We start from the raw sequence: 25,045 nt of genomic DNA on the forward strand, positions 1-25,045 counted from the left end.
TCATGCTCCCTGTTGGATCCTGGAACTGAAACTACAGCTGGTTATTAGTAGACACCTTTAATTGTATTTACATGCCCAGATTTATATTTAGCAGTCTTTTACTGCCACTCTCATTGTGTTATTTAAAATGTATTCCTGTTCAATTGCATAATCTATAATATATTACTATTACGACTTGAAGAAAGTAAGATTTTTTTAATAGAGGTATATAATTAAATATTATACTTAATAATTATGAAAAGTGTAAGCAAAAATATTAGTATTTAATATAAATAGTAAATGCTGTAAAGTGGATGAGCTCAGTATCCAGAGTACATTCCCCATCTATACAGACAACAGAAAAAGCAGGAAAACAATACATTAAGAGACCCTTACCTTTTCAAATCTATTATTCAAAACTGTATTTTAGCTTATCCTATTCTGCAAATACTAAAATAATATATAAGCCTTCTTGCTAGGGTAATTTTTAAAGGTAATTATAATCCCATAAATTATGAGATGTATTTTAATAATCTTCAAAGTACAACACTTTTTGAGTTTTTCAGTAAGGAATATTGGAAGGACCATCACAGAGGCCTGTGGCTATATAAGCATTCTACAATAAAAGCCACACTGAGCCCAACCGAAGTATAGGCAGGAACAGGTTCTCTCCATGAAAATTTCACAGATGGTAAATCTCAAATTTGTAGTGTAAATTTTTGTCCATATTTACTGAATTCTATGCTATACTGAGTTTTAGAAAACCACCCTGTTTTCAGCAGGTAAGAAAACAATGGAAATACCATCTTTATTATTAGGAAAACATAAGTGGAGTGATGGAAGAAATCGGGTGGAACAGATTCTGTGATGTAACTTCTGAGAAATATTACCTTGAGTCCCATTTTCAGAAATTGCTCTTAGGTACAGCACATGGACAAAGCACTGCAGCACAATCTGGCATTTGACTAACTCTGCAGTAGCTTCCCACGGACAGGCTCTTTCTGTGTGAGACATTCCTAGTCAGCTTATTTCAGAGAGAAGGGTAAATAATTTCTCAGTTTCTGTGGTAGCTGTTAATATACAAAGCTCAGCAATTCAGCTGCATAGGACAGGAAAACTGCTCTTTTGAAGTGTTCATTCTTACTGCAATGAATGGTTTGGTGCTAAAACTCTTTCTGTAGCCATAATGGAGATGTGACTAGCTAGACTGAGGAAGCTAGAAGGTCCTTTCCCCTTCATTCCTACAAAATGGAAGGGAATATATCACACGGGTAGGTGAAAGCTACACATTTTTCTGTGGCCCTGCTCGTTCTGGTTTGTTTCCTGCATATTATCACCCTGAGCTCACAAAGCAATCAGCCACTGCCAGCCTTCACATTACAGACAGAAGTTAACAGATTCCCATAAAGTTGTTTGCATACAACACCAATAGAGAGTAATGGGCAACATATGCTGTAAGAGCTGTCAAAATATTAATCTAAGTTTTAGTGCAATCACATGTGATCATCTGGGCATTTCCTAGGAGCTCCAGCTTCAAATTTTCTGGACACATGGCAGAATGACAAAAGAATGCAAGCAAGCCCCTTTCACTCACTTTGGGCACAAATTTGTCTGGAAGTCATTGATGTTCTCAGAAACATAAAGAGATTCTTAGAAGGTACAAAAGTGGCCATAAACAGTAACATTCCTTGAAAACCAAAAGCTTTTTTATTTTATATTCGTAACTTTGAACTGTAGTTGATTTGAATTCACCTCAAACATAATCGCTAAGATGGAGTCAGCAGGTACCTAAAGAAATCATGAAGTTGTCAGGCAAACTGAATATTGGAGGCATAACACAAGTGGATGAGAGAACTCCGGGGCTTAGAAAAATAAATCCTATTGTTCAAGAGAAAAATTTCAAAATGGTTCCTGTCCCTGCAGCCACACAGATTAGGTGGCAATAAGTCAAATCTTAAATGCCCAGTAAATTCACAGCAGCTCCATGTTTTGCTCTGTTGGAAAAGGGAGTTCTAACTTGGATTTATTTCTTGTTCTCTGTCACAGCAAATCGTAGTTCAGTGCGTGACATTCAGCTCCTGAATGGCATTCAAGGCTTTCAGAGAGACCTCTATGAACAAAGTAGAACATAAAAATTGATGACAGGTCTGCTGTATCCTCCTTCTCTTCCTGTGAATCTCAGCACATGAGAGGCATTATACAAAAGGTAAAATAAGGAAACAGCTGTTAGAAGAAACTGATTTAACTGATTGTTCCCATAAGTACCATAATTTTATCAAGATTTTTTAAACTTAATAGTCCTCTGAAGCCAAATGCTTTTAGTTCATCCATTAATTGCCAATAATTACCTCCTGTGAAGATTATATAAATTAAATGAGCACATTTGTTTTAAGAATTACATTTTTTTAAGAAGTGACTAAAAGATAAAATACCTCTCTTTTTTTAAAGTATTTTTGTTTGCATTTATGAAGAAATCAGTGTCCAAAATACAGTACAATACAGTACAAAATATTTTGCCTTTGTTTTTTAGAACCTCTTCCTGAAGACTTTTCATATCTATTCCCTGTCATCTTGATTTTAAATCAGGAAACATTCACAACCACTAGGGTTGTGTACGGCTGCTTTCCACCAAATTAGAACCAGATACAAATTTCTAAATTGTTCAGAAACAGCAGTTACAACTTGCCTTACCAATGCAACTTTCACTTTTTACTTCATATCCTGGTGGACAGATGCACCTGAACGATCCTTCCAAATTTTGACAGGTACCAGGAGAGCACGAACCAGGCAGTGCCACACACTCATTGGTATCTTTGGGGAGTGGAGGAAATCAAGAAAGGTTTAGAATCTTGTAATTCTTATGGTAACAAATCATGAAAATACTGAAGGGCTCTGTACTAATTTTCTTTCTCTAATGGAATTAGTTGCTTGAAGACCAACAAGTATTCTAAAAAAGCCTGTTACTTTTACTGTATTTTCATTTAAGTCACTATCATTCTCTTGTGATATTTAGATATTCAGACTGTGTTGCTGCCCTCTACATGGGAGCTATTAGTTTATTTGTTCCATACATACCAACACAATTCTTGCCATCCAGAGTAAGCTCATATCCTTCATTACACAAACATTTGAAAGAACCAATTTCATTGAAACACCGTCCATTTCTGCACACCTGACCAAAGAAGGAACTGCACTCATCAATATCTGTTTAAAAAAAAATTTTAAGAATATCAAAATTAAACCCCAGAAGTGAGAATTGAGTTGCAGCGTAGTATATACAGTATGTTATAAACACACTCACGTTTCAATACACATTTCTGTGGAAAAGGTAAATTTTGCAGCAACAAGAGAACGCTACAGCTGGTGGAAAGTAACTCTCACTCAAGCATTAAGGTGTATGCTCCAGTTAAACCACACTTTTTTTATAGGGTATTTTACTTCCCAGGCGTATAGCATTACCTCAGTTACAGCATCTGGAGAGATTCAATTACTGCCAAGTGACTGCATGACACCAAGTCCACCAACAGAGGAGAAAATGTTACACAGAGTGTTCTGCATCTATATGCACTCAAATTTCCCCCTAAAAACATGCCCTGCCAATCTCAGGTTTTGGACTGTAATTTGCTTTTCCACAGGATGATTTTCTCCTTCATAACAGTTCTGAAAATGATGTTTTGAAATGCTTATTATTTTGTTGGGTTACTTTGATAATGCAGACTTAAAGGAGTACTGCAGAAGGAAAAATATGGGTGAGGAAGAATAAATGAAAAGGAGACTGGATAAGCACCATGGTGTAAGACAATCTTGTACTTTGCAGCAGACTCTTCTTACTTTAATATTGTGTTTCCTGGATAAGGAGAGGATTTAAAATGCTTTTTTAAGACGTATTACTCCTGAAGCTGAATAGAACAATTAGACTGTGCTGTGTCTTCCTTCTGTAGCAGAAAGGAGTGTAAAGCCTCCCTCTTTTTTTTTTGCTTATGTGCTCTGCACAAGGAAGAGGATCTTGAGGTTTATGAGCCTGTTCCTCAGCCCAGGGAGGTTTTGGCATTAAAGTAGTCCAAACTCATCAGATATTCTGCTGCCCTGTGCTTTAGGGAATGTGAAATAGCAACGCCTGTGTCAGCTCTGTGTAACTCTGCTCATTTTTGGAGAGCAGATCCTGCAGGTTATAGATCAGCTGTCCTGACTTTCTTACTGCTGGTCTGCTTCCTCTTTCACACCCTGGGCAAGAGTCAAGCATAATGGAGAAATAAAAGAATGATTTTAAATTCATGAGGCAGCACAGGTGGTGGGATAAAACACATTGCAAGTGCTGCCTGTGGACTGTGCCTGTAGTCAAAGATGTGCTGTAAATACCAAGGAAGTCTAAAGGAGGCGATAGATGCATTAAAACGTCAGTGAATTGAAAAGTTGCCCAAGTGGTCCAGAGATATAGGATAATATTATATTTTCTCAAATGCCTGTAATTAAAACCCACTTTTGATTAGTTTAAAACATGACAGCAAGGATTAACCTCTAGGGCTGGTAACAGTAGAAGCTACTGCACTCAACTTTCTTCACACTCTGACATCTCTCTTCTTGTTTAACTACACACCATCCTCCTTGGCATGCCAAGCCACCAGCAATCAAAATAAAAGTTTGGAGTACATCTCTTACCCACACAATCATTATTACGAGTTAATTCAAATCCTGGATAACACAGGCAGTTGTATGATCCAACTGTGTTCTTGCAGGTTCCATTTCCACACGGGTACTGTTCACATTCATCAACATCTGCAAGGAGAGACAAACTGCATTTGAGAACTGCTTTTCCCAGGTATTGCCTGGACACAATTACAATTGTTTTTGCTGAAAATGCAATCCACAGTTCGATTTATATATGTAAGTATATTATGTCAATATTTATATCCAGAATTACAAAGAGTGCTTACAAACTTTTGCAAACATCCATTTTTAAAAGGCATTGAAGTTCAATGCCTTCTGCTGTGTATTACAGTAATTTCTGGAATTTCATGGGGATCTGCAAGCTATTGACATTTTATCCTGATAGTTCTTCAAAATTTTGCATTGTCAAAACAGGTCACTTTCCCAAATATCCTCCTCAGATCATCTGACTAATGTGATTTAGTTTAAATACAAGACTCTAGGAATATATGAATATATACTACAATATGAATAGGTTTTAAGTATCTGTTTAAAGTTGAAATGACCTTTTCATTTTAAAACCCTGTAGAAGTGATTATGAACTAAAAGAACAAGGAAAACACTCTTATTGTTCAATCTTATTTCTTGTATCGTCTCTGTCATGTCATCATTTTCACATGAAATTAGCACAAATTCACATTAAAAGGGGGATTCTGTTTTTTAAATGACACATGAACTCAAGGGATTTAAAGAATTGAAAAATGTGTCTTTTTAGCTCCAAGCTCTATCACTCTGTGATACATCCTATAAAACTCTCTGTCAAATAAACCACAAAGATGAATTTTTGGGGAAATGTTTCTTCAGTAAAACGGAGCTATCTCTGAACACACAGCTTTGTTCTGAGTTTTTTTTCTCAAACTAATTTGTTTTTTGCTCCCTCTGAGGACAACTTCACAGACTTTATTCACAAAAAAACCCAGAAGTGTATGAATCATTTTTTTAATGCCAATATAACCTATTGAAAAAATTAGACTCATTTTCTCCCCACTACAAAGCCCCCACAGCCAAACAAACCACACACAGAAGTATTTTCTCTCCCTACCCATGCACATAGTCTGATCTTGAGATGCCTTGAAGCCATTGTGACATACGCACTGGTAGCTCCCCTGCATGTCCACACACAAACCATGACTGCAAACATTAGGAATTTCCAGACATTCATTGCGATCTATAACAAAAACACAAAACAGATGGTGCACATTATTGACCTCCATTATTTCCTCGTTTTACACAATGATGTTTTTAGAATCTGTTATTATTATTAAAACCAGATTCAATATTATCTATAAGTAAATCTGAATCATAACAAAACTTCATTTTACAGAAAGTGCTTTCCTACACACCTTGAAGTTAAAACTACCGTCAGGATTTGGCTGATACCTAAAGAATGTTCTTTAAAAACATCACCCTGTCTTTTCTTTCCTTTCACTGAGAAATGTGGCTATAAAGCAGAACAGCAGAATGCACAAGGTAACAGAAAATAAAGGATGCTGAGAGAAACACACGCATACCACTGGCGAGGTACAAACAGGAGAGAAAAGCCACCTCATTTCTTACCAATGCAGGCACCATTGGGTGACAGTTTAAAGCCAGCAGCACATTCACAGCGATAGCTACCAGGGCTGTTGATACAGTCAGCATTTCTCTGGCAGAGGTTGTCCCCATTGCTGCACTCGTCAATATCTGAAACACCAAGAGTTCAGTCATCAGAAACCACTCCTGCCTCAGATTTACACTGTGTTTTCTGTATGTGCAGGAGGAAATTTCAGTCCTGCACAAACCACAGCCTGACCTCAGCCTCATGTGCTAGGATGCACACAAAAAGCAAAATCAACACAATTTCAGCCATGCCACCTTTTGGATGAAGGAGCATCCCATGAATCCAACTTACCACATATCGAAGTCACTTAACAATTTTAGACAACTGCCTAAATAAATTTTTGTATAAAAAAAACTGTTCTCTTTGGCTTTGAACTGAAAAAATAAGTGGCACAGTTTGCAACTTTTTAGGCTGCACATGTTAGCATAAAAGCCTCAAACAAATGACAGAACTCCTACTGACTTCATGACACACAAAACTTTATTAGCTTCTATGAGTATCTCTGCCTCTAAAACTGTAGCAGGAAGGACACAAGCTGGAAAACAAATTCAGGAAGCTTTTCTTTGAGAAGTTATAAGAACAAGATTTAAATTTTCTCCCTAAAATAAAATAAAACAATAGCATTTCACTGATACCTATTTAGAAGCTCAACAGAAGACAATTATTTATTAAGTGCATGTGCATCTGTATTAAAGACAAGGACTTAAAACTGATTTATAACCTCAAGCCCTACAAAAGCTCACAGTCTGTTTCTTAGATTTTGAAAATCACATGAATTAAATGTTCCACTTCCCTTTAGGATAAGCTTAAGGGGGCTAAGGAGAAAATAACAATTTCAAATCACCTTCACAGACCAAGAGCAGGTCATTGTAGCTGAATCCAGTAGGGCATTCACAGCGGAAGCTGCCAATCTGATTGATGCAAACTCCATTGGCACAGATTCCTGGGATTTCCTTACATTCATCAATGTCTGAAATGGAGAGAAGAGCTACTTTAAGTACAGTTCATCATGTATTTATACACTGCAAGGATTTTCATTTTTGCTGGGTTTAAAACTGATTTGAGACGTGCTTGATCTACAGAAATTACACACAGGTTATAAATTCAAACATATGCCCATTATGACAGAAAATGGCACATGAGGTTCAGGAAGTGATCAAAACAGAGCTGTACTATATATTGGACAAGATGCAAAACTGTTACAAATGTGCATTTGAAAGCAAAACCTTTTATCTTACTGATTAAAACTCAAAATCATGAACTAGGATGGCAGGTGACCAAAATGCCATAACAAAATGTAGAAATTTAAAAAAACTAAAAAACCAACAAACAACAGAAATATTTTACATAAAAATTGGTCTCAATTTATGTTACCACTGTAACTCCAAAATGAAATTTAACATCTTTAGTATACAAAATGTTTATCCTGGTTAACATTATGCAGACACAAAAACATGCAAAACAATTTTTGGTTAAAATAAGACTGGTGAAACTTACCAACAGCTTTTCCAGTATGGATGTCAAAAGTGAAGCCAGGAATATTCCCACATAGGTTCTTGAACTCAACTAGAGCAGAGAACAATGTATTTTCAGGGAATGTATAAATCTCCCAAGAATTATTTGCAGTCTTCTCACCTACTCAAGAGTTGTTTTAAGCCAAATCCATTCAGGAGACCAACTGCCTTTTCTACAATTTGTATTGAAAATTCAGACTGCCAGTAAACTAATGCAAATTCAAATAGTAATTCATACTTTCCTCAAATCTTTGCAGATTTTGCCATATGAGTAAATGTCTGACTCGAGACAGCAGCCGTTCAGTTAGGTTTTGGTTTGGTTTTTTTAATATAACCCCTTAAGTTTTATTCCTGTTTTCTAGGCATCTGTAGGGAGACTCTACAGCAGCATTTTCAAATATGAGAAATAAATATAATTTATCAGTACCTAAGCTTCTCTGACATTACTATCTATGTTATTTTCTGTGGAGATTACTGCAGATTAGCTCCACTGAACTACTGAGCAGAATGGACACTGCTTTAAAAAGAGATGCTCTAAAAACGCCACATTTTTTAATTTGTTCCTTCTATATCCTCTTTTTTCACCTAGATAATGGGAAATGCTTGGTGTGAGGCATAAAATAAATTAGGTCATGGTTTTCTAGGCAAGGTGTTTTGAGTGGGTTTGCAACATACAGAGGAAAATTTCTTGCATGGATTCTATTAATTTTTGCAGATGAGATGTTAGTGGCAGAACAGTGCTCTCCAGACAAGAAGTTATTACACATTTACAGTAATGATTTTTTTTCTAGGTAAAAATATAAAAAAATGAAGGGACTACAATTATAAACTGTCAAAATTGTACTATACTACCGGAGGAATTTGTACCTGATTGAGGGGAAAGAAGTAATTCCAGTGTGAAGAACCAGTTTGAATGAACAGTTTGCAAACAATAACCATGCAGCTGCTATTCACCACCTTCTGAGATCGTAACAACACTCAACTTGTCCAGAAAAAGGTATTTTTCAATATTCAGTTTCCAAACTACTGCCTAGGAAGCATTTCGAGGTGTGTGGCAGGTATTGGTACATTCAGGGCATTAGGCCACGGTAAAATACGCTTCAAAAAAGTGAGTGAAATTTACAAAAACATTAGGTTGACATAAAATTCAGAGGGTTTCTGGAAGCTGAATATCCGGAGATGTCCATGAGTGCTTGGCCCAGTGCTGGTGCTGCTGAGGACCTACAGGACACCTCTTTATCCAACAGGAGGCAGAGTATGGAGCCTGTCTTTGGTGAGTCTCTAAACCCGAAATCCTGACAAATCATTCTAGCACCAAAAAGAGAAAAACAAGGAGACCCTTCTGTATTCCTGCAACTAATGATCTTTAATGTAGAGCAATGGTAGTTTATGTCTTTAATAGCTGTGGTTTGAGTTTCTTGATCATCTACATTTTAATGGCAGCTCCTCAGCAGCTTATGATTCTGTAAAGTGTAATGACCATTACAAATTGAATGCTTCCTTCACACCAAACATCCTTATTTTTAGCAAAATTAGCTGATCATTGCTCAGAATGGTATTTGGCAAAATATTTTTCCCAGATTTAGACATTCTTAGTAATTTCTCTAAGCCAAGGAGGATGTCTGAACATCAGCATTATTTCTTTTCTTCTGTCCTACTGTTTAATGGCTGCTTAATGCTCACCCAGATTATTCTTGCACACAGAAGTGCCTGCCACAGTGCTTTACCATCCAGCAATCTTCTGCTCTTTCATAGATCTATCTTTAATATATGTTAGTAGAATAATTTATTTCTCTAATATATTTTATATATTACTAAGTAAAATTTGAGAGTTAGCAACTAGTTCTTTTCTGCAAGGACATTTATGCCATTTACTGCTGTCAGTAAACCTGCCAGTAAATATATCAAACAAAAACAGAGCCTGGTGCTCACTACCCAGTCCTAGTGGGCAGTGATCACCTACTCCCATGATAAAACACATCAGGTCTGGGAGGATGAAGAAAGCCTCCAAGGACTGAAGGCCTTCTTTCATTCTATGTTATGCTACCTCCATGTTTCATGCATTTCACTGAATTCAGTTTTTCACTCTTCTTTTTTTTCCCCAGTTTTTACTGTGCAGAAGAAGAGCATATTAATTAGGTAAGGATTGTATGATAATGCATTTATACACAGTGCCAAAATATCCACACAAAAACATGCCAGAGATTTGCCTTCTGGAAGCTTGGCTTTGCCTGAGTGACTTTAAAAATATTTCAAAACCCCAATTACTTATCACTATTTTTTATCACTACTATTTTTTAGAACAAAAAGATCTGTCACATAACAGGAAAAAAAAATGGAAATCAGCCACTCCTGGAATTATCAAACCATGAAAGAGTTCTGTAAATTCTTGGTTACCTCTTAGCAGTGAAGCAGCTTTCTACATTTCTTTGGGTAAAAAAACAAACAAAGAAAAACTATTATTTCTGTTTAAAGTCTGTATGCTAACGGTTATGACCTGTACAACTTGTAAATCCAAACAAAACAGTCTTTACTACTTAAAGTCATCAAACAGAGACTGATTGCAAAGCATAAATATAGAAGGAAGAAAGAGCTCTGGTCACCAAGGGAAAAAAAAAATACAAATGTATTGGCCTGTGAAGTTCACTTACAATCCTCATCAGAGCAGAACAATGCTCTTAATGAGCTTCTGGGCTCAGTCTGGTGGTGTGGTTAAGGTCAGTGTCTCCCAAGCCCTGTCTGTGATGTGTAGTCCCCACCCAGATTGCAAAACAACTGATAACAGAACGTAAGTGCAGCTGTTCAACCATTTACACTTGGAAGTTGTGTTTGATCCCTCACACAATCCCTTTTCATGGTGAAAAAGGTCTAAGCATGCCTGCAAACACAGTGAAGTCATTTAGAAGAGCTAACAAGGCAAGACTGAGATATTTCAGGATATATTTAAACCCCATAACTGCTTGGACAATACCAAGCAGTTTTGGTTTTAACAAATCTCTAAAAGTTGCAGAAGTTTTTGAGAATGTCAGTGCCACCAATTTAAAAAATTAATTATTTCTTCTAGACAAGAACATTAATTACATGAATCCCTGCGAGCAGTTTGCTGTATTTTTCTCATCATGTTGTCACCATGATGACAATTTTATGACATTTAGGTAAGTTACTATGAGAAAGAATTTCATGAGCTCTCTGTGGTAGCAAACATGTATTTCCTCTCTCAACATTGTTCTATCTCCCATTTCTGACTGCTAGGAGCATTCCTTCATCCTCCCATTTGAGAAGGAGAATGAGAAGGAGCAGGCTGGTTTCTATTCCTTTCGGTCCCATTTTCCTCCTCTTTACTGTGAGGTAAAAATATTTCTTATATTTCCTGTTGTTTACCTCATGTCACCAGGATAAACTACTTGGAATGGATGTAATACAATCACAAATGATTTTAAAATCGCAGCACCAGAGGCATAGTTTTAGTGACACTAAACCAGTAAACTTGGGGCAAGTGAATTAAATAATAAATTGTGTTTGTACAAAACACCTGAGTTTTTTAGTTTTATCTAGGCATCTTTGCTCTTTTTTTCAAATGTAAAGAATCTTTCAATGAATATCAGGTTTCCTTCCAAGTTGGTGATTCTTTCACCAATGATTTTTCTGGTTTGAGCTTTCAAGGGTATTTTATTCCAGGAAATTAATTCCATAAAGACTGACTGAAAATGAACTGTCCTTTATTATTTTCACCTCCATTTACAGAAGAGAATTTTTTACTTCCCATTGCAATGCCCTCCTTACTGGGCTTTTGCAAGTTCAGTCACCTTCAATAGAGGTAATGTGAAAGCAACCACGCTTTCACATGCAGACCATGCTCAGATGTGAGACAGAGCTGAAAAATCTAGAAAGGCTTCCTACAGTCAGTAATGAAACCCAGTCTTGATGTTCTGACAGACTAGGACTATCAGGATAAATGTGTCTCCAACTACCAAGAGCTGAATTACACTCTCCTAAATTAATTATCCTGAAAGACAGACTACACAGGAGCGTATCTCTGGTCAGCCAGCATCTTCAACACCAGTACTATTGCTCAAACTTCTTTCGGGATGAAATGTTAACTTTAGTTACTAGTCAAAGCAGCAGATTAGGAAAGGAAGTAACAAAATGGGACCACAGAAGGCTTTACCCATTCCTGGAGTTGGACACGGCTCACAAGGTTTGTTCCAGGCTTTCCCAATATTGTATGTGCAGCAGCACATCCTTTTGGTCACATTGAAGGGCAGTTCATTCTCACAGGAGGTTCCATTATAGCTTCTGTAGCAAAAGCTTTTCCTCATGTCTGGATGTGAGAAAAGAACCACTTATGAAGTAACCAACACTACCAACATTATGATAATTATGATATTATGTAAATACCAACCCCCTACCAACCCAGACAATGATTAATTAACTCTGTTTTCTGAATGCAACATAAACACAGGCATTTAAAAATAATTTAAGGGTTGATGACAGTCTTTGTTTCAGACTTATGTGACATATTTTCTGTTTTCCTTTAAAGACGCATGGGGGGAAAAGGCAAACTCCTAAAAAATCATAAACACAGTGTAGATACTCATGAGAGCCATTTGCATGGTAAGCCCCACCGTTTGGAAAGGACCAGTGAAAATAAACCAGTGAACAGTGAGCCCTGTTAGGGAGTAAGAGCCCTTGAATGCTGCATGCCAATCATTGGGCTCTCTTTCCTGACAACATGACACAACTGGGAGCTAAAAATAGTCAAAATAAATACAAAGCACAGGGTCTGGCCCTCAGACAGTCTGATATTCATGCAATTGTAGCAAAGATGAAATTTTGCATACCCATGCAGTTGTGTCCTCCGTTCACCTGCATATATTCAGGTGGGCAAATGCAGGTGTAGTTCCCCAAGGTGTTGTAGCAGGTGCCAGGACCACAGACACCAGGGTGTGCAACACACTCATCAATATCTAGAGACCAAGAAAAAAACATTACAATTAACAAGGGAGAAGAGGTCCACGTCCAAGCAAATGTTTCAGAGAAATACAACCATAATAAACCACACTAAGGTACCAAAATACTTCATTTAAAGACTAGCTTGGAAAATACAGCTCTGATTTTAACTTCTAAGTCTAGCCTTAGTTTTTTTAACTGCAAGACAATACACACCAAAAAATCTCGAAGTTCTTGAACTTGCCACTGAAATAGGAGCAATTCAACTTCACAGAAGATATTCACACCTTCTTCTCATGGCAGGGTTAGTCACTTTTTAGTTTTTGGGTCAATTTACAATTTTGATTCTAACAGTTGTGAAAAATCTCAAACACAAAAGGAAAACCAATATGAACTTTACTTCAAACACTGACTAAATTCAGCTGCTACTCTCACACTCAACATGCAGGGAGCATAGTAAAACTTGCAGGGGATACAAGGTGTTGAAGACAGAAATTATTAATAATCCCTTAGTTAACTGAATACACACAGCTGAGGTCTAACATGTAGAAAAACATTATTATATCCCAGTGTTGCCTTTCAAGCTTTGTGCTAATCATATCACTGGTGCCAGAGATAATGATTTCAGGGAAAACTCTAGGTAAGGGTGGGGTGCCCACTTATGGATTTAAGGCTAAGAATTAATGGTTTTCATAATAACTGCACTGTAACAGGGAAGAAGGCTTCAAGGGACTCAACCTTCACAGATTCTTGTCTCTTCACTGAGGTAGTAGCCTTTTGGGCATTCACACTGGAAGCTGCCAAAAGTATTGATGCAATTTCCACCTTGGCAGAGACCTGGCAGCTCCTGACATTCATCAATGTCTGAAAACAGAGGAAAGGAAACGAAAAAAACAAGTCACCATATTTTCATTCCAGAATGAAAACAAAGAAGAGAATTTAAGTACTACCCTGAAATTTTGCCAGCTAGTAGCTTTGAACTGTCATGTGTGCTTTTTTGAGGTTTTTTTGCTTCTAAATTGCTCTCCAGGAATGTGTGGATAAGATGCTCATTCTCTTCCATTCAAACACCCCCTAAGGAGCAGTTTCAGCTTGTTAAGCCCATGTTCCATTCCTGTTTACAGGAATTTGGCATCTAATTCCTCATCTCTGCCCATTTATTGGAACCAGAGCTGCTTTATCTGATGAATAATTCCTGACACTTGCATCTTCTGCTGATGAGCTATAATTTTCATAAATGGCTTATAATTTTGAAATCCAGTATAAGTAAGGAAGCACACAAAAGGTATGTACGAGATTGTTTTCCTACTGAAAGGGTGCTGGACTTCTTCAATATTCTTTTGCTGTGTGCCTTTTCACATTGTTTTCCAATTCACATTAATAGTGGTTTTTGCTTTGCACTAACTATAATGATTTCCGAGAAATGCAGTTCCTCTTCAAAGATGACCCTTTTATTATTATTATTATTACCAGCCATCACAGTCATTTATGAGAAACTCACCTTCTAAAATAATAGTGATGGGATTTGGTCTGAATCCTTCCCCTCCTGGACAGAGAGTGTTGTATTCAGCTAAAGTAAAGTTAACAAGAGACACCCTATCAGTCTCATAAAAATAAAATTATGACAACAGAATCATAAAATGTCACTGGTGTTTTAAATAAGTGTTCTTCCCTACAGTCATTTTTGACTACTTTTTTGACTACTACTATTTGACTACTTTTTTGACTATTCACACTAAATAAATCAAGTGCATTAGATTAACAGAAAAACAATGTAAGATCAGGAGCTCTGCTTTCTTTTATTACCATCATCTCAGATACTCTGAAGGCAGGAACAATATTGATTTTTCCATACTGTGTCCTTACAGAGGCCTATATTTTCTGTTTTGATTAGTTCTTTAATATGTCAGTATGCCACTGATAAAGATGTTAAACTTGGAATTCCCACTATTATGAGGCTGTAAAGAACAACACACTTGACATTTGTGTTGCATTATTAATTAAAGAACTTCAAAGCTCTACAAAACTGATAACTGTCATTAGGTAACAGTTCTGAAAGTACGCAGGAGTGACTTAGACACAAATACACAACAGTTATCAGTGCTCTTCTTTGGAGAATAATGAAGCTCTCCAAATTAAAGCCATGATTTGAGTTCTAAGCATAATTAATTTATTTCCCTACCAGCCTGGAGCTGCTGAGCAAAAATGCCCAGCAGATGTATGCACTCTATTCCATTCTCATCTGAAAATTTCTTAATTTTTTTTTTTTTTTTTAAATGGGAGAACCGTAAGAGCAAAATGAAGCACCCAAAACTACCTAAAGTATCACCTGGTGCAGTGGCAAGTGCCTTCTAAAGTTAGCACTGATTTACTACTGTGAGAACCAAGTCTGTCACAGAAGACTAAAGGTCAGGCCTGTGATGCTCAGCTCCACACCTCTGCACCTCTGTCCCTCCAACAGTGGCAGGGAAATTGTCCTGCATGACAAATGTACAACAATACAGTAAAAGACTATAAATACTTTTTCCATCCCTTCCAAAGTAAGACAGCACCATGAGAACACGAGAACATTTCCTTACTGCTGTTTACAGGGGGACAGGTCTCACAGGGGTTCCCCCAGGCCTTTCCCAACGAGCAGCAGCATGAGGAACGACTGACTCCAACCCCAATCTCAGTGTTGCAGGACAGGCCCCCATCCCCTCTCGGTCCATACTTCAGGTAGCAACTGCCCACACGGTTATCTATGTAAAAAGCACACGTGATTACAGCTGCACACAATGATCCAGGGAAAGGACAGCAGGTAATTCCTTACCTAGGAGGAGGAATTCAGTAAAATTGTGCTCTCAAAGTCATTGGCACTTCAAGAACATTAATAGCTACTGATGTCGAGAGAGACAACACTAAAAACTATATAAAAGGAGATGCAGCATTGTGGAACTATTATTTCTATCCTTATTTGCATAAAAGCAGTGACTTCTAAAGTGATACTTCAGGAAGCTTTTACTTACCCACACAACCCACTCCAGTAGGATTAAGCTGGAAGTCTGGAGGACAATTGCACTCGTATCTTCCAGGAGTGTTTACACAAAGACCATTAACACAATTAATGGGATCGGCACATTCATCGATATCTAAAATAGGGAAGCTACATGCATAAATCTGCTCACTGGAAAAACAACAATTTTACTTTCTAAGACAACAGAGCAAGAAAATTTCAAATGCAAGTGAATTTTAGTTGAAACTGAAGTTTTACAAATAATTCACCAAAGAGCTAAGAATAAACTTTGTCCATCTGCATATATAAGAAGCCACCCTTTTATCTGACATTTTTCTGAAAAGCAATGATTTACCTGTGCAGTTTCCCCCAGTTCTATCTAGTTCATAGCCATCATCACAGATACAGCGAAACATTCCTGGGAGATTATTGCAGGTGCCAAACACACAAATATTCTGGAAGGAGCATTCATCGGTGTCTGAAGAAATATATTAAGAAGAGAAAGTTAAAAAGCATTACTATATTATTATTAATATTATTATTATTGCTGTTATTATCATTACGTGTCATACTGCTAAAAGCAAAAGGAGACACATGCAATATATTTTAAAAACTAACATTTCTGAGGTCATGTAGAATACTACACAGAATTTTTATTTGTGAATTTGTATTTGTAAAAAAAGTGTAATACGAAGAAAGAGAGGGTGTAGGCATCAACAGTCACATCTCCTTGGAGGAAGAATACAGGAAAAATAGGAATACAGGAAGTAAGAATTATCTGTGATTTTCTCAAGCCCATATTAAAATAATTATGTAGTAACTACAGACAGATGAGCTAAAATGCCTACATGCTCATCTAAATTGAAGATGAAATCAAGTTGAAAGACACTGACAGAAAATTGGATGATTTTGTCAGCTATGGTGTAGAAAAGTGTTGAACACCTACAGCACAGACTGCAAAGCTATGGTTTTAGGCACAAACTGTAAAAGACTTCTGAGCTGAAGTTAAGTAGGATAAGAGTGGAAAAAAATCCCTCCATGTACTGTCAGACAGCAAGACTTTTTACGTTGCCAGAATAAAGCAGCTGTGGAAAAGGCAAATGCAATTCTGGCATGTACCAGTGAATTATTTTTAGCAGAGACAGGGAAGTGGAAAGCATTAATATCATTTTACAAAGCACAGCCAAATTTTAATTTGACATTCTGAGTACAGTGCTCTACTGATGAACTAATTTTGCACAAGATGTGCAAAAGGGGTATTAAAATTATTACAGCAATAAAATATCTACTTTCAACCTGGCCGGATTGTCTCAACCAGAGGTTGAGAACATATGAGAAAGGTTAATTTCTGAGGGCAATTTGAGAGACACATTTTTTTTATGGAAAACGAATGCTTAACATCCAAAAGTCCTGAGTCAATTTAATCTGGGAATTAAAATTTATAAACACCCTGGAGTACAGCCATGGAATGACCTCCAAACTGGGTCATTGAGAAGCTAATGTTCTGACATCGCAATGGACTTCTGAGGAAAGTGGATTAATGATTTGTATTACAATTAATGCACTTTAATACACAATTAAATCAAGACTTTGGATTTTGCCCCTTGATTGTAGAAATCAGACAAGGACTCCCCCTGTCATAGGACAAATTAATATATCAACTTCAAAATGAAAGAAAGAAAGGATAACTTCTTTTAAGTATTCAGCACCCAGATATTCTAGTTCTCCAACAGCACAGTTTAATCAATGGAATTCTTTCAGATCTCTGCTGGAATCACAGTAATATATCAAGCATTTCTCCAAAATCTTTCAACTATTGGTAACACACTGACCCAAAAATTAGAATTACATTGTTTTTCAGAACATTGGTTGGCTGGAATAGATTGGACCTATTAGAGGATTTTTTTCGAGACCATTGGCATCACTGTAATACAACTGAGCTGCACCAAGAAATTCAGTAAAGACGACTGACAGTAGCTGGTAATGATTAACAAATCTGACTACACAGTGGCACAGGTATTTCCTCAGAAGCACCTGAATTATTCTGAAGTCTGATTCATACATGTACACCTGAATGTTAGAACATGCCATGCTCTGGCTGAATATTACAGATTACATTTTGAAACTCGTTTTTCATATCTCACCAAGAATTTTAATTTCGTAAGATGTTACGTGGTTTCCACCATCAAATTTGAAGTAAGTTTAAAAGTTTTGGGGATCCAGCTAAAATGTTTTTATCTACTGTACAGTCATATCAAACAACAAAAACAAAAAGTATAAGAACACAATGGGGAATAGAAGCTGAACTGGACCAGAAAGATAACACAGGATTTTCTACACACTATCCAACGGTGAAAAAAAGGAATTTAAAAAAAAAAAGCAAAATTGCTGAGGCAAACCTCTACTCTGCGATTTATGGATGAAGGCCAGGAAAACTTCATAAAAAGATGAAAGCAACCTTCAACATAATTCACATTGAAGAAATTTCTTATATGTGAAACATGTGGTGATTTCTCTGCTTCCAGCTTGAGGTTCTGTTCCTTGTTCTTTGCTTCAGAGCAGCCAACCCTAACTCAGAGAACAAAACTGAGGGAGCAGCAGCTCACCTTGGCAGGACTTGCTGTCAGAGGCAGGAGCGAACCCCATCTCACACTCACAGCGAAAGGCACCGGGGGCATTCAGGCACTGCCCATTTTCACACAGGTTGACATTCTCTGCACATTCATCAACATCTGTGGAAGACAGGAAAACCGCTCTGAAACTGCAGGTTTCACTAGCAAAAGCACATAAAGATATCCTGATGTTCAAAGAAATAGTGCTGTTGAGCACTGAAGTTATAAAACAAAACATACACTGAAGTAAATTGAAAGAATGCAGAAAACCAAACACAATTTCCAAAATTATTCTTTTCACCTTGCCACGATTCCTTATTCCTTGTTTTTCATTAACAGATGATATATTTTTATAATTATGCAAGATTTAAGATTCAATACTACTAACCTTGACAAATAATTAAATACCTTGCTTAAAAAGACAAAACTTTGCCTCCTGGTATATATTGCTATGCTATTTTGACATAAAAAACATTCAAAAGGCAAATTTTCCTAAGTGAATCATACACAGAAAATTATTATCATATTCATTTTAGAAAATAATCTTTGAGGATGATGAACATTACAAGTACTGCTTGCACAGTAGGAATTCTTGTAGTACTCTCCAAAAGAGCTATAAAGAAAGAGAATGACAGAGGGCATTCATCATTGCAGTCATCATAAGAAGTCATAATTTTGTCAGGTATGCTTATGACTGTCCAAAGAAATGTTTATGTGCCTTCTTCTTTTTATTAGTCCATACTTAGTACAATATAGGGATAAAACTTTGTGCTCATGAACCAAAAACTTGAAATACAAAAACAAGTCATATTTGAAGGTCCTTATTGCCAAATAAAAAACTTTACACTGCTAATCAGAAAACCTTCTCTTTAAGATGTAAATTAATTTTTATTTATAATTAGCCAGCTAGCCAATTATGAATGCACTCACAGTAGTTTTCTAAGTATTTTACTATCGTTAGGATGCATTCCTTCAAACCTTTAAATATGCTGACTAAATACAAGATGTGAAAAGTCAACAACAGAGAAAATGTTGCATCTCCACTCTGTGGAGATAAAGACCAGAGCAGCCCAAGACATAGTATTATAATTAATATTTAATATTAAATCTTTACACTTTATATAATAAGTGCCAGTTTATGTTGAGTCACTCACTGTGTGAATAACAGTGTCCATTCTTAAGAGTGACCACTCACCTACAAATTTAAACACAGATATCACAGCAGCGGTTTTTAACTGCAGGTTTGTTTTTCTTTTTAAGAAGTCCTGTGTTAATGATCACATCCTGTTCTACTAATAGACTGAGGGGAAAATAGATGATGACAGAGAGAGGAAGTATAACAGAGCTGGTATTCAGTATTCTTGATTAGAGGGGCTGCTTAAAGCAGGACATTCGTGTTCAAAATAAATGCCATGAAGATGAGGAGGAGGAAGAAGCAGCAGACAGGAACTTCACCCAACAAATGAACCCAGTGGGTCCAACTGGCACACAAGTCAAAAGAACAATCAGGTTCCTTTGTCAGCATTTCTTATGCAGACAGGAAGAATCTTGATCTTTAATGACACTTTCACATTTTTATTGTCTCGCACTTTGGGCTTAGGTCTAATTCACAAAGGTTCCGTACAGGAGAAGAACAACCTGGGACAGGTCAGGTTTCACAAAACTCCTTACCAGAGCAGGTAAAGCCGTCTCCAGTGAATCCCTCTGCACAGGCACAGTGGTAGGAGCCCGGGCTGTTCACACACTGAGCGTTGGCGCTGCACCGCTGGGTCCCATTAGAGCACTCATCAAGATCTGCACATCGGGGTCAGAAAGTGCAGGCAGCAGCACAGCAATTAGTACACCTGGCTGGCAATTAACTGCCAAGCTAACCAGCACAACTGCAAACATGGTTTATGTCTCCATAAAGACACAAATTTATTGCTAGATGATACAGGGTTAATCTATAGTGACTCCATTTTAATACTTCTTCCTTTGAATTGAAACGCGTGGGACTGGGCAAAATATTTCTGAGCAACAGATGGAATTCAACTGACTTGTTACTTGGATGTTAATATCCTGTTAAAGAGCTTGAATTCAAAAATAGCTACAATAAAATTGGAACCAAAGAAACCAGTGAGGTAAAAACCTGTCACTTATTTACAAAGTCTCCTCAAATAGTAGAAGAAAGTGAAAACAATGCAACTGCATGAGAGTTGATGCCAGCTATTCACTTGAATGTCAATGTGGGCAAAAAATAATAAAAAAAGAAAAATAAAAAAGGAAGAAAAATAAAAAAAAATGAAGAAGAAACAAGAAATCTCATACTACAGTGATTTTCTTTAGCACATTACATCAACAAAGCCTAATTGTTAAATGATGCTCCTCTTCCATAAATCCCAAAATGTTCTGAAAACAAAAAAGCAAGTATTACAATCTTTCACTCACCAAAGTAAAGCATGAAGGCAAGGGGTCATATGCAACTCTAGCAGCCCAGCAAAAGCAGTTACATGTTTCCCACTCCTCCAATCCAACCTGCTTTATATCAGGGGTCTATAAACTAGATATACTACAGGACATCTACTAAAAAATGTCTGAAGTTATGGAAATATCTTACTAACAGTAAATCATAAAACACATTCAATTTTTTTTTTTGCACATTCTAGTAGCAGTTGTATTTCGACTTTGTAAAATATGTAGTTAATTCATTAAATGTTATACAGTCAAGTTTCTGAGATAGAAAAGAGATTTTTTTTCTTCAAAATACAAACCTGTGGAACATAAGAATCTTTCATACCCATCTAACCACAGGGTACAGCAGACAAAAGAATAATTCTTTGTTTCTAATGGACTAATCACACAGTCACATTACATGCTTTCAGAAAAGAAAAAGGTGGGAGGGGAGAGAGAAAAAAGCGTTATTTTCCATATACTTACCAATACACTTAATGCCATTTCCAGCCCAACCTTCTCTGCAACTGCATTTAAAACTTCCTGGCACATTGACACATGAGGCATGCATGTCACAGTTGTGAGCTCCAGTTTCACATTCATTCACATCTGCAAGCACAAAACAGACTATCAGTATTCACATCTGAATATTAAAAATTCTGTTCCTTTCACATATTTCCACTGTGAAGGTTTGCAGTCCTTTAAAAAACTAATGTTTAAAAGCACAGAATAATTCAAGCAAGTTATTTTGTATTCTGTATTACTAAAAAGGAGTGAAAACTGCATTTTATTTTTGCTCTTTGTTTGTAAACATGACAGTCTGCTTTCCTGCAAGTGGTTTTCAGCTTGCAATTAACTATATTTTTCCAGAAATACGAAATATGCTGATCTTTTTATGTCTAAAACTGGGATGAGGTCTTTGGGTGCACAGGCACCTTCTAGTTATGAAAAAAATTGTATGTGCAGGGTTATAGTAGTTATAGAACAAATTCCTAAACACCAAATTGTAGGAGAAATTCTGTCAATGTTCCCACAAGACTAATTCTGGATGAGGCTGGATTCTTGAGAGCAGTGAACCCACCTTGCAGAAGACAAAGTACTGCTTAACTATCACAGGAACTTGTAGAGTGACTATGAGTGACTACAGATCTTTAAAAATTGTTGGCACAGGTTGTTCACTTTTTTTGTTTACTTTTTTTCCCTCTTGTTCTTTCCTTAGACCTCATGGTCATTTCCTGCAGCTTGAGTCAAGAGATGAGTTCATCCTCCAGGTACATATGACAAATGAGCACTGATAAAATACTTCCAACACAACTGCAGCCCTGCCTCCCCAAGCCACGTTCTGTAACACGGGTGTTCACACAACCTGTACTGATAAAACCTTTAAAATCAGTTATGTAGGGGGCCTTCAGAATTGATACTGGTGAAGGAACAGTCCATTTAAAAGTCTGGCATGCGCTAGCATATGTGAAAGACTCATATATATATATAAATATATACAGAAACAAATCTCTCTCTTGTGTGTGAACACTTGTGTATTTTTTTTACCTGGAAGCCAACCAATATATGTGACACACTCACTGGAAATCTGCTTTACCTGTGCACCCTGTGGTTCCTTTCTTGACTGAATACCCGACTTGACAGTGACAAATGAATGAGCCCTTGGTGTTTTCGCACTCCCCAAACATGCAGATGTTGGAATTCAAATCACATTCATTCACATCTATAGGTGAATATGAATTAATTATTAGTTGGACATTATTGTCATTTTGGAACACTTTATTTCAGGTGAAAATATCTACTACATGAGGCATTTATTTTTCTTAATCATAATATATTTCAGCTGTTCCACTCTGCAAATTCCCTAAAACAAGTAAGGATAAATGCAGTCCAAATACCACTATTTTGTGTTAAAACAAATATTAGTTGTTTTCACATTTTTTTGAATGCTATTTAAGGGACTATGAAGTAAATTTTTTCTTGCAAGAATCACTTAAAATAATTTCCTTAAAACATATTTTTGATCATAACAATTTTCCTCCAAAGAACAATTTTTGAAGTCCCCCTTTCTGGACCCCTCAGCTAATCCTTTCTCAATACATGTGTTCCATTATAGTAAAATCACCCCGAATATTTTTTTAACTGTGTGATCTGGTTCATTTTTAAGGACTTACCAACAAGGCATACAGGTTATTTCTTTTTATAACGTACATAATTTCAATACCCACTTTCAAGGACTCAGCAGAAAGAACATCTTGAAACACAAGCTGCCCGATTTTTAGACTTGCACCAAGTTTGTTGCACATGGCTACTCACCAACACAAGTCTTCATGTCTATAGAAACCATAAATCCATCGTAACAGAGACAGCGATATTCCCCTGGGATATTTGTACACTGCCCACCATCACAGATATCTGGATTGTTTTCACATTCATCAATATCTGAGGGGAAAAAAAACCCAAACAGATAATTCTGTCACTCCGGCACAGATGAGCTAGCACACCACATTGATTCTGGCTGAAAGATAGGATGCTGGAACTTTTAAGGTATAAAAACCTACCTGCACATGTCCTGACATCTGGCATCAGAGCATAGCCATCACTGCAGCTGCACTCATAGCTGCCTTCTGAGTTAGTGCAGTGGGTGTCACAGCCTCCATTCATTATCATACACTCATCAATATCTGGGGAAGCAATGCTGGTAGCAGTAAGTCTACTTTTATAAGAAATAAACCATATTCTCTTACATTTTACATGAAACAGTTTATGAGTGGTTCCATTTTGAATTTTTATTCTCATTCTACTGTCTCTGATTCACATTTTGTTCATTTTTCCCTCTTTCAACTGCTTGTTCCTCTGTGGGAGCAAGTGGCTATGTTAAATGTCGATTTTCTTCCTGTGTGTTGCTAGGGGTGTGGAAAAAAGCACAAAAAAAACAGGAAGGGAAAGGGAAGGGAAAGGGAAGGGAAAGCGAAAGCGAAAGCGAAAGGGAAAGGGAAAGGGAAAGGGAAAGGGAAAGGAAAGGGAAAGGAAAGGGAAAGGAAAGGGAAAGGAACCTTGAGAAACTTCAAGTTTGAAATGTAGAACAAATTAATATTTTTTTTATAAAGAACCGTAACAAGCAAATAAAAAACCCTCTCAGTACTGCTGTTCTCCTTTGCAACGGGTTGATATGCTGGCAACTACATAATTCAGTATTATTATAGTGAAGGATTTAAGAGATGCATATGATAAGGAGAAAAAGTGAAAGAGAAACCATCAGTGCATGGGGCTTTTCTTGCTTGATCAAGAAATCTAGCAGTATTTTCTGGTTGTTAGCTCAAGCCTCTGATTTTAATGGAGTAGTACAGTAAGAATAATTCCTCACAAAGTGTTCTGCAGAGTTCAGTATAGCAACCATCTTTTTACACCTTCTTTGTATTTCTGAGTCCACAATAGTTCATGATAACTCTCATAGCAGATGAGAAGACAGCCCTGACTATTTTCAAAAGGAAGGTATGAAATTAAATAAAAACAAGGACAGACGGAACAATGGAGCTGAAGCACAAAGTCACACGTGCAGGTGCACAACACTTGCCTGTGCATCCTTGCCTGTCAGGAGTGGGCTGGTACCCAGAGTCACAGAAGCACTGGTATGTCCCAACCATGTTCACACACTTGCCGTTTCTGCAGAGACTGTCACTCAGTGAGCACTCATTTACATCTGGGGAAGAATCATTCATATCAGTTGCAAGTCAGAATATTTAACAGTTCTGACAGCTCAAATTCCAAGGAGAGTGAGAGGTAATACTGCAAGTTGGTGGCTTTCAGGTTCGTTCAATTTCTTTCTTGTTCTTGGCATGTTCCAGTTCAAGGAATGGAGTTCTGCACAGCACATTTAAACCACTGTCCAAAGATTGATCTTCCCTGATTCACATCTCTGAGCATTAGTTACAGCCTCTGCTGTGGGCATTAATTACCAAGTCTGCTATTTTCCATCAAGAAAATAAGCCAAAGAGATAATATGCTTCTTTTTTGGCCTTTTCTTTTTCTTTTTTTTTTTTTCTTTTTTTTTTCATAATTTTGGTGAATTATGTGCTAAAAGGAGAGATGCATTTCATCGAGGGACAACACTTTTTTGTGACTGATTAAAGCTGCTCCCATGAGTGGTACAGTCCTTTGAGTTGCTAAATAACCCCTAAGAGGCCTACTAAAACATTCTTCTTTGGAATCAACATCATTACTGAGGATTTTACAGGATTTCAGATTTTGATTTGAA

The 25,045-nt window shown here is 37.0% G+C and overlaps 1 protein-coding gene across 1 annotated transcript in view; it reads right to left on the reverse strand.

Moving 5' to 3' along the window:
• FBN2 (fibrillin 2) overlaps positions 1–25,045 on the reverse strand; it is a 120,567-nt gene that overhangs the window by 17,551 nt on the left and 77,971 nt on the right. The window contains exons 31-51 of the mRNA XM_017735475.1: positions 24,365–24,490; positions 23,349–23,471; positions 23,104–23,229; positions 22,385–22,510; positions 21,274–21,396; positions 20,029–20,151; positions 18,352–18,477; positions 16,101–16,223; positions 15,759–15,881; positions 15,330–15,491; positions 14,252–14,320; positions 13,489–13,614; positions 12,642–12,767; positions 11,969–12,121; positions 7,784–7,852; positions 7,131–7,256; positions 6,244–6,369; positions 5,729–5,854; positions 4,639–4,755; positions 3,055–3,183; positions 2,671–2,790 (exon numbers count right to left, since the gene is read on the reverse strand). Coding sequence (XP_017590964.1) covers positions 2,671–2,790; positions 3,055–3,183; positions 4,639–4,755; positions 5,729–5,854; positions 6,244–6,369; positions 7,131–7,256; positions 7,784–7,852; positions 11,969–12,121; positions 12,642–12,767; positions 13,489–13,614; positions 14,252–14,320; positions 15,330–15,491; positions 15,759–15,881; positions 16,101–16,223; positions 18,352–18,477; positions 20,029–20,151; positions 21,274–21,396; positions 22,385–22,510; positions 23,104–23,229; positions 23,349–23,471; positions 24,365–24,490 — 2,568 coding nt within the window. The remainder of the gene's footprint in view (positions 1–2,670; positions 2,791–3,054; positions 3,184–4,638; positions 4,756–5,728; positions 5,855–6,243; positions 6,370–7,130; positions 7,257–7,783; positions 7,853–11,968; positions 12,122–12,641; positions 12,768–13,488; positions 13,615–14,251; positions 14,321–15,329; positions 15,492–15,758; positions 15,882–16,100; positions 16,224–18,351; positions 18,478–20,028; positions 20,152–21,273; positions 21,397–22,384; positions 22,511–23,103; positions 23,230–23,348; positions 23,472–24,364; positions 24,491–25,045) is intronic.

This window comes from Corvus brachyrhynchos, unplaced genomic scaffold, assembly GCF_000691975.1.
Source record: "Corvus brachyrhynchos isolate BGI_N302 unplaced genomic scaffold, ASM69197v1 scaffold325, whole genome shotgun sequence".
Classification (NCBI taxonomy): domain Eukaryota; kingdom Metazoa; phylum Chordata; class Aves; order Passeriformes; family Corvidae; genus Corvus; species Corvus brachyrhynchos.